A 10,878-nucleotide genomic window follows, 5' to 3' on the forward strand; every position below is an offset into this window, starting at 1 on the left:
CACTAGTTAGTAATATTCTACTTCAATAGTTTCATCAAGCATAGATCTTTTAAACTTAAATTTCGGCTTGATTCTTTATCTTTTTCTAATCCAATTTAAGCATAAATCGTTAGACGTTTTCTACTCCAATTAAGAAACTCTTTAAAATTTAGATTCAATCTTTTTCATTCTTTTAAGTCAATCTTGTGTATTCATTTCAAGTCCTAGAACTGGACCAGAACTGAACTTGAAAAGAATTAGAATCTGAACTAGAAATATTTTTTCATTTCATTTGTTGTGCCCAGTTACCTAATTGGAATAATGTTTTTTTGTGAATAATATTATATTTGTCAACTTTTGCATGAGAAAACATAAAACAATTGTTTTGTATTTCAGTTGTCCAATTCAATTGTCAAAGTTAAAACTTTGAAATATTGTCAAACTAATTGTAGTCTACTTAAAGTAACTATAGCTAACACTGTATGTCAACAATATGGTTTTATGTTGCAGTTTCAAAAAACCTTGGTCTAGCTGTATAACTTTCACACATAACATTTTTCTATGAAACTGGTAGCTTAGAAGTTATGCAGTATTTAAATTAGTTTACCATCAGTGCGTATGATTAATATTAATTTGAAGTATGTTTAGGAAATTCATAATAACTCTGGGATTTATCAAGGGATTTTAAAAATGTAAACGCTGTCAGCAAGCTAAGAAATCCGTGATCAATGTTTAGTAGTTAATAAAGAAAATGATTTTGAAGTAATCGTGAAAAAACTGTAAAATGTCATGAACAATTGAAATAAAAAAATGTTCATTATTTTAAAGAATTCGAATATCTTCATAAATAACACATGCACTTAGAAGGAATTCTTTATAACTTCAAGCTTAATCAAGTGAATTTTAACTACAACTGAACTTCTTCAAATTCAGCAATGGTTAATTTTTCTACCTCTGCCAGCTGCTCTGCTTTGACCGATCTCATTGCTTAATTCCCAAAACCTGTATAAATGTTTCTTTACGTTTCTTTAGCTTCCTTTTTTTAGGTTATGCAATTTATTATGAATTGAGGTTGTTATGGAATTCTGCAACAACACATGCAGACACTAGCTTAAACTCAAAAATATAAAACACTACAAAATAAAATTGTATAAAATCGCATAAAACATGTTAAACTTGTATGCTGTATAAATAAAAAGGACTATCATTCCTCCCTCATCCTTTTTTATATAGATGAAGTTGAAAAACATTAAAAAATTGTGTATATGCATACAAATTTCTGCAAAAAAAAAAAAAAATACTAAAGCAGAATATAAAGAATACAGGACCTGGATGTTAACAAGTTTTTCATATATTTATGTCACTCCTTCTGTGTGCGGGTATGCAAAACAAAAAAATGAAAAGTATTTATATGTTGATATATGGATATGGAGCATGTTGACACTATAATACTGTTTTTCATGCATAAAATGTTTTATTTCTCTGTTGTTGTTGTTGTTTTTGCCTTCAACATAAAGAGACTGACTTGAAAGGTTTGAGTTTCTGTTACTATTCCTTAGAAATTTTCCTCTGTTTTTTTCCTAGTTTCTTTCGGTATTCTTCGTTTCATTCAAGAAAAATGGGACTAGAAAGTGAAAGCTTTTCATTATGAGGCTGAAACGTGTTTAAATATAATTTTATTTGTGACAGCAACACAAAAAAAAAACACTTTTACTTTTTTAATTTTTATGAAACGATTAAAAATTTAAAACAAATGTTAAGCAATTAAATTTCTAACTCAAAATTGTAATAAATTTAGCTAAATTTAAATATTTATGCCTCCAATAATATATTCGCTTAATCCATTTTAAGCTGACAATTGATATTCACAAATACTCATTCCCTTTGTCATACAAATTCATTAATCTCTTTAATAAAATTCAGCACTTAAATCATGTTTATTATAGCCACATATCAGCCATCCAACTATCCATCCACTTAACATATTTAAAAAAATATTAAAGCATACTTATGGGCATATTTTTTAATTCATCTCGTTGTAGCATATTTTAAAGCTTTTTGAATGTATAATGAAATTCCATTTCATTTTCATTGCATACTTTTAAGCTGTTTATTGTTAACCAAACACAGTATATGTAAATGCTCTCAAATATCCAGCAAGTGAGCGTACAAATTTTATTTAATATTTCAACTTGTAATAAAATTAAATGAAAACGAAAAAAAAGTAAAATGCTTTTATTTATGTTTACTATGTATTTAAATGGGATTATTTTCATGTTTTTTATTATTTTTTTTGTAATTTTATGTATGTTGCCGTTTTACTTTTTAATAATAATTCAACATTTGTACGACAAATCACATTTAATTTTGTATCAGCTTGTGAAATCTTACGCAAGTATCTACAGCACACACATGGTATTTTTCAAGGGATTATTGGTTGGATATTTTTTCAATTTGTCCATGATTTTATTGTGCTACTTTTTGAAATATTTGACGTATTTATGGCTAGATAGATTTTGGTACTTACCACATCAATTATTTGCATTAAAGTTAAACCAAAACTTAATTGTAATGGATCCGATTCATTTAAAACCGGACGTTCTAGTGTATTGTATGTATCTAATAGATCATGTAACAGTCTCTTTTCATTATAACCTGCTAAGCAAACTGCAAAGAAAGATAGAAAGATGAAAAGGAAAAATTAATATTTTGAATGGAAATATATAAAATACACTAATTATGAATAAATAACGTATATAAGATAATCCTATTGAAAATTGGCATAAAAAAGACAATTTAGTTTAAAACGACGACTAACATTGTATTCCTTTTTCTCTTTCGTAATTAGACCTAAGAATTATAATTTTGAAAGAAAATATTTAGTTTCAATAGTCGTGGTATTCTAGTTCCAATGTCCAATAAGCAGCATTTTTAAGCATTGTAAAATGTTTCAAAGTAAAAAACTAATTCTAGTCTATTTAGAGGAGCTATAGCTCACACTGCATGTCAACAATGTGATTTTACGTTTTAGTTTCTAAAAACCTTGGTCCAGCTGTATAACTTTTGCAAATAACATTTTTCTATGGAACTGGTAGCTTAGAAGTTATGCAGTATTTAAATTAGTTTACCATCAGTGCGTATGATTAATATTAATTTTAAGTATGTTTGGGAAATTCCTAATAACTTTGGGATTTATCAAGGGATTTTAAAAATTTAAACGCTGTCTGCAAGCTAAGAAATTCGTGATTAATGGTTAGTATTGAATAAAGGAATTGATTTTCAAATAATCTAAAAAAATATTATAAACAATTGAAATAAAAAATGTTTCACTTTTTTTAATAAATTTCAGGAATTTGAATATTTTCATATACATAATTATGAATAAATAACGTATATAAGACAATCCTACTGAAAACTGTCATTAAAAAAGACAATTTAGATTAGAACGACGACAAACATAGTGTTCTTTTTTTCTCTCGTAATTAGACCTAAGAATTAATTTGGAGAGAAAATATTTAGTTTCACTAGGCGTGGTATTCTTGTTCGTAGTCTAGTTCATACTCTAGTTCACAGTTTAGATCAGACTCTAATTTCATAGTCCAGTTTGTTGTCATGGTATAGTCATAATTAAGACATAGTTCATTGTCTAGTTGATAGTTGAGTACATTGTCGAGTTCAAAGTTTAATTCGTAACGTAGTTCATAGTCTAGTTCCTAGACTAGCTCAATTTCCGGTTCGTAGTCTATCTCTTAGTCTAATTTATAGTCTAGTACATAGTCTAGATCTAATTATAGTTCATGGCCATCTTCATAGTGTTGTTCATAGGCTAGCTCATAGTCTAGTTCGTTGTCTAGTTCACAGTCTTATGCTTAGTCTAATCCATAGTCCAGTCATAGTCCAGTTCATTGTCCAGTTCATAGTCCAGTTCATAGTGTAACTCGGAATATATTTCATAGTCCAGTTTAAAGACTATTTCATAGTCCAGTTCATAATCCAGTTCATAGTCCAGTTCATAGTCTTGTGCATAGTCTAGTTCATAGTCCCGTCATAGTCTAATTCATAATCCAGTTCATAGTGAAGTTCATAGACCAGTTCATAGTCCAATTCATAGTCCAGTTTATAGTCCAGTTCATATTTTAGTTTATAGTCCAGTTCATAGACTAGCTCGGAGTCTATCTCATAGTTTAAATACTATTTCATAGTCCAGTTTAAATACTATTTCATAGTCTAGATCATAGTCCAGTTCATAGTCTAGTTCATAGTTTTGTGCATAGTCTAGTTCATAGTCTAGTTCATAATCCAGTTCATAGTTCAGTTCATAGTCCAGTTAATAGTCCAGTTCATTGTCCAGTTCATAGTCCAGTTCATAGTCTAGCTCGGAGTCTATTTCATAGTCCAGTTTAAAGACTATTTCATACTCTAGTTTATTGTCCAGTTCATAGTACAGTTCATAGTCTTGTGCATAGTCTAGTTCATAGTCCCGTCATAGTCTAGTTCATAATCCAGTTCATAGTCCAGTTTATAGTCCAGTTCATAGTCCAGTTCATAGTCCAGTTCAGAGTCCAGTTCATAGTCCTGTTCATAGTATAGTTCATAGTTCAGTTCATAATCCAATTCATAGTCCTGTCCAGTTGATAGTCCTGTTCATAGTCCAATTCACAGTGCAGTCGTAGTTTATTTCATAGTCCAGTTCGTAGTCTAGTTCGTAGTCTAGTTCGTAGTCTAGTTCGTAGTCTAGTTCGTAGTCTAGTTCGTAGTCTAGTTCGTAGTCTAGTTCATAGTCCAGCTTAAAGACTATTTCATAGTCTAGTTCATTGTCCAGTTCATAGTCCAGTTCATAGTTTTGTGCATAGTCTAGTTCATAGTCCAGTTCATAGTCCAGTTCATAGTCTAATTAATAGACTAGTTCAAAGTTCAGTCACAGCATGGTTCATAATCTAGTTGATAGTCTAGTTCATAGTCTAGTTCATAGTTGAGTCTAATTCCAGCTCGTCATCTATTTCATAGTCTAGTTAATAGTCTAGTTCATAGTCTAGTTCATAGTCTATTTCATATTCTAGTTCATAGTCCAGTTCGTAGTCTTGTGCATAGTCAAGTTCATAGTCCCGTCATAGTCTAGTTCATAGTCCAGTTCATAGTCCAGTTCATAGTCCAGTTCATAGTCCAGTTCATAGTCCAGTTCATAGTCCAGTTCATAGTCTAGTTCAGAGTCCACTTCATAGTCCTGTTCATAGTCCAGTTCATAATCCAATTCATAGTCCTGTCCAGTTGATAGTCCTGTTCATAGTCTAGTTCACAGTGCAGTTCGTAGTTTATTTCATAGTCCAGTTCGTAGTCTAGTTCGTAGTTTAGTTCATAGTCTCGTTCATAGTCTAGTTCATATTCCAGTTCATTGTCTAGTTCAGAGTCCAGCTCATAGTCTATTTCATGGTCCAGGTCGTAGTCTAGTTCATAATCTACTTCATAGTCTAGTTCATAGTCCAGTTTATAGTCTAGTCGCAGCCAAGTCCATAGTCTAATTTATAGTCCAGTTAATTGTATTGTTCATAGTCTAGTTGTACCCTATTCAATGAGACTGAAAATTCAATTATTTATTATAACTTAAAAATATAATAAAATTCAAATCTTCCATCTTTTCTTTAACAGCCATTTATTTTATTTTCTTATGTCAAAAATATGTCTCTGCCATTTTCCAATATTTAGTTCTAAATAAAATAGATGTTTGTTCCAGTTCAAATACAGCAGTAGCACCTGTATTTAACTTGACTTCTTTATTGTTTCAAATGTCTATTAGCATAAAAGTGGTATTGTTTTTATTATTGAAAAATACTTGTCGTTGTCTATGCTATCACTTACCCATAGACACACACATTGTGTCACATTGTCATCTTTATATGAATTATGATTTAAAAGTTTCATTTTATATTATTTGACAGTCTAATATGGGTTATGAAAATATAATCAGAGTTGTCAATTGATGTTATCCCCAATGGTAGAAAAAACTTTGATATCTATATGATTTTATTGTTTTTCTTGAGTCAATTTGATTGAACACTAAGGGAAGTCTCGCTTCAATAATCTGTTTAGATGCAAAATAAATAGGGTTAAAGAACTAAATTTAAGAGAAAAATTTATGCTGATTTTTGTTTGAAAATAAAAGCAAACATTTTCTAATTACATATTAATGTATGTATGTGTTTTTCAATAGATGTAGTTTTTTGTTGCTAAGTAATAAATAATAACTATTTGTAACTGACAAGGCTTTTAAATGACGTACTTTGGCAAATATATATTTAACGTTGTCTACTGTATATTTATTTAAATTGTCAATTATTTGTAATGTAATTTAATATACTAAGTAGTTTCATACAACAGCAATTTGCAATTAATTCTCTATTTCCCTTTAGCTTGTACAATTTAAAAGCTTTTGCTGGTATGTATTTTTAAATAACTTATATCGCTTTCCTCTGCAATTTCCTCAAAATATTTCCCATACTCGTAAATTTGTTGTTAATTTTGCTCTATTTTTTTGTTTTAAATCTACATACAACATATTTTAAATTTATAGCATACTTGTTGGGGCTAAAGTTTATAAATTATTCATTATGAAATGATTACAATTGAAATATTATTATTATTGTTATTAATATTTGTATAGCCAGCTCTTTTCAGTTTTACAGCTTTTATTTACAATTCAGCATTGTGCAATTTCAAACATTTCAGAACAGCTCGACCAACAACAAAACAATAATGAAGAGAAATTTTCATTTTCTCGTTATGTTTTTATAAATCAATATAATTTAATCAACAATTTACAACATGTAATCATTAAATACAAACAAACACATGCTTTTAAGCACAAACAAACACATAAATGTTCGCATTACACATAAATATATGGCAAATGGACATGATAATGTTTAACAATAAATATTAAATGTTAAACACATTGAACACTCAGCCACTCAAACTCTTCTATTTGCTGGCTGCTGATGCAAGTGCTGCTTCCAGAGCATTTATTAGTACGCACTGCTCCATTTTACTGCTGCCAGTGAGGCAGTAACTAACAAATTGCAACACAGAAATAACAACAATATAAATTTAGCAAAAACATGTCTGTACATAAAACGTATATCAAAAGTGTAAGATACATTTAAACTAAACAGCAGAAGCCATTAATAATAGATTTAGATAATGGGTGGAAGAATGATAATGGGCAGAGTAGTTGATTTAGGGCAAAGCAGAGAAGCGCAGGGATGATAAGCTAGAACTGAATTACAACTGAACTATAAGCTGAAATACAGCCTGCAATATAACTATAAAAAGGACTCTCAATTTAACTTCGATCCTGGATCTTTTAATACTTTAATTTTAGCTTCAATCGTGGATCTTTTCATACTGAAATTTTAGCTTCAATCGTGGATCTTTTCTTACTGAAATTTTAGCTTCAATCGTGGATCTTTTCTTACTGAAATTTTAGCTTCAATCGTGGATCCTTGCGCACTGAAATTTTAGCTTCAATCGTGGATCTTTTCTTACTGAAATTTTAGCTTCAATTTTGGATGTTTTCTTGCTGAAATTTTAGCTACAATTGTGGATCTTTTCCTACTGAAATTTCAGCTTCAATCGTGGATCTTTTCTTACTGAAATTTTAGCTTCAATCTTGGATCTTTTCTTACTGAAATTTTAGCTTCAATCGTGGATCTTTTCTTACTGAAATTTTAGCTTCAAACGTGGATCTTTTCTTACTGAAATTTTAGCTTCAATCGTGGATCTTTTCATACTGAAATTTTAGCTTCAATCGTGGATCGTTTAATACTTAAATTTCAGCTTCAATCGTGGATCTTTTCTTACTGAAATTTTAGCTTCAATCGTGGATCTTTTAATACTTAAATTTTAGCCTCAATCGTGGGTCATATAATACTTAAATTTCAGCTTCAGTCGTGGATCTTTTCTTACTGAAATTTTAGCTTCAATCGTGGTTCTTTTAATACCTAAATTTTAGCTTCAATCATAGATCTTTTCTTTCTGAAATTTCAGCTTCAATCGTGGATGGTTTAATACCTAAATTTCAGCTTCTATCATGGATCTTTTCTTACTGAAATTTTACCTTCAACCGTGGATCTTTTATTACTTAAATTTCAGCTTCAATCGTGGATCGTTTAATAGCTAAATTTTAGCTTCAATCGTGGATCTCATCTTACTGAAATTTTAGCTTCAACCGTGAATCTTTTCTTACTGAAATTTTAGCTTCAATTGTGGAAAATAATAAAATACTAAAATAGATCCCTGGAGCTTTCTAACAACATTTTCATAATTTACTTAGCTATAAAATAGTCAATATTCTGTGCTTGCAGTCCGTGTATTATTAATGCCAATGTTTTAAAACATTTTAAAACATTAAAGTGTTAAATTGTCGACCCCCTTTAAAGAAAAAAAAAAACACACAACCAGAAAACTTTTAGCCATGAAATTTAACACAAAAACAAATAGAAACTTTTATATTGTGCAACAAAGCGTTACACATAAAGTTAAAACAATAAAATTATAGAAAAGCCAAACAAGAATCTGCACAAATAATGCTATAATATAATTATTAAGAAAACATCACAACAAACGAACAAAAAATACTTTGCTAAAAATAGCAATAAAACAGTAGATTTCCTCAACTTCCTTTAAATAACACAAATTTGTAGTAATTGACTCAAGCGTTAAAATATTTCTGTTGAAAGTGATATATAGTTAGATTTTTTTTATAGTTTCTTATTTACTTGTTGCTGCTAATAAAAATTAAACAAAATTATTTAGTTTAAAAACTCTTTATTTATCTTTTAACAAAACACCTCAACATGTACTTCACACCATTAAGTTTGTTTACCCCCTTTCAATACTACTCTCGCTAATTCGAAAACCTAAAACACTGTCTTAACCCCAATTAACATATTTTACACTTGAAATTTATCTTCACAGGAAAACTCATGCACTTATTTAAATAAACAAAATAATAATAACAAAAAAATCTAAAAGACAATAGAAACATTTATGCACTTTAACAGAGGGCGCGTGTGAGGCAAAAGAAGCTAAAGAAGGGAAGAAAATAAAATAATAAAGATAAAAAAACACTTTAACCACTTATTGTCATTTTTACCACTAACATACTCATCATCTAGGATGCCACTACTCAAGCTTCAAGAAGAGCAGAAAAAGAAAAAAAATACTAAAAAATAAATAAACAGCAACAAATGAAGAAGACTTAAATACATATATACGTTTGCTGGAGAAAAATCACAGGAATGACAGAATGAGATAAAGAATATATAGACACAAATTTTACATTAAACAGTGGGACAGACTGAAAGAGAATCAGTCTAGTTCTGGTTCAGATTTTGGTTCATGTTCTAGTTCAGGTTCTAGTTCTGGTTCTAGAGCAGGTTCTAGTTCAGTTCTAGTTCAGTTCTAGTTCAGTTCTAGTTCAGTTCTAGTTCAGTTCTAGTTCAGTTCTAGTTCAGTTCTAGTTCAGTTCTAGTTCAGTTCTAGTTCAGTTCTAGTTCAGTTCTAGTTCAGTTCTAGTTCAGTTCTAGTTCAGTTCTAGTTCAGTTCTAGTTCAGTTCTAGTTCAGTTCTAGTTCAGTTCTAGTTCAGTTCTAGTTCAGTTCTAGTTCAGTTCTAGTTCAGTTCTAGTTCAGTTCTAGTTCAGTTCTAGTTCAGTTCTAGTTCAGTTCTAGTTCAGTTCTAGTTCAGTTCTAGTTCAGTTCTAGTTCAGTTCTAGTTCAGTTCTAGTTCAGTTCTAGTTCAGTTCTAGTTCAGTTCTAGTTCAGTTCTAGTTCAGTTCTAGTTCAGTTCTAGTTCAGTTCTAGTTCAGTTCTAGTTCAGTTCTAGTTCAGTTCTAGTTCAGTTCTAGTTCAGTTCTAGTTCAGTTCTAGTTCAGTTCTAGTTCAGTTCTAGTTCAGTTCTAGTTCAGTTCTAGTTCAGTTCTAGTTCAGTTCTAGTTCAGTTCTAGTTCAGTTCTAGTTCAGTTCTAGTTCAGTTCTAGTTCAGTTCTAGTTCAGTTCTAGTTCAGTTCTAGTTCAGTTCTAGTTCAGTTCTAGTTCAGTTCTAGTTCAGTTCTAGTTCAGTTCTAGTTCAGTTCTAGTTCAGTTCTAGTTCAGTTCTAGTTCAGTTCTAGTTCAGTTCTAGTTCAGTTCTAGTTCAGTTCTAGTTCAGTTCTAGTTCAGTTCTAGTTCAGTTCTAGTTCAGTTCTAGTTCAGTTCTAGTTCAGTTCTAGTTCAGTTCTAGTTCAGTTCTAGTTCAGTTCTAGTTCAGTTCTAGTTCAGTTCTAGTTCAGTTCTAGTTCAGTTCTAGTTCAGTTCTAGTTCAGTTCTAGTTCAGTTCTAGTTCAGTTCTAGTTCAGTTCTAGTTCAGTTCTAGTTCAGTTCTAGTTCAGTTCTAGTTCAGTTCTAGTTCAGTTCTAGTTCAGTTCTAGTTCAGTTCTAGTTCAGTTCTAGTTCAGTTCTAGTTCAGTTCTAGTTCAGTTCTAGTTCAGTTCTAGTTCAGTTCTAGTTCAGTTCTAGTTCAGTTCTAGTTCAGTTCTAGTTCAGTTCTAGTTCAGTTCTAGTTCAGTTCTAGTTCAGTTCTAGTTCAGTTCTAGTTCAGTTCTAGTTCAGTTCTAGTTCAGTTCTAGTTCAGTTCTAGTTCAGTTCTAGTTCAGTTCTAGTTCAGTTCTAGTTCAGTTCTAGTTCAGTTCTAGTTCAGTTCTAGTTCAGTTCTAGTTCAGTTCTAGTTCAGTTCTAGTTCAGTTCTAGTTCAGTTCTAGTTCAGTTCTAGTTCAGTTCTAGTTCAGTTCTAGTTCAGTTCTAGTTCAGTTCTAGTTCAGTTCTAGTTCAGTTCTAGTTCAGTTCTAGTTCAGTTCTAGTTCAGGTTC

At 30.5% G+C, this 10,878-nt stretch overlaps 1 protein-coding gene across 1 annotated transcript in view; it reads right to left on the minus strand.

Annotated features, from left to right (window-relative positions):
• The window catches only part of nAChRalpha5 (nicotinic Acetylcholine Receptor alpha5), a 126,884-nt gene extending 124,243 nt beyond the window's left edge, over nucleotides 1–2,641 (minus strand). The window contains exon 1 of the mRNA XM_065501426.1: nucleotides 2,507–2,641. Coding sequence (XP_065357498.1) covers nucleotides 2,507–2,524 — 18 coding nt within the window. The 5' untranslated portion in view covers nucleotides 2,525–2,641. The remainder of the gene's footprint in view (nucleotides 1–2,506) is intronic.
• Between the last annotated feature and the right edge of the window lie 8,237 nt (nucleotides 2,642–10,878).

Source organism: Calliphora vicina, chromosome 2 (assembly GCF_958450345.1).
Source record: "Calliphora vicina chromosome 2, idCalVici1.1, whole genome shotgun sequence".
NCBI classification, from domain to species: Eukaryota; Metazoa; Arthropoda; class Insecta; order Diptera; family Calliphoridae; genus Calliphora; species Calliphora vicina.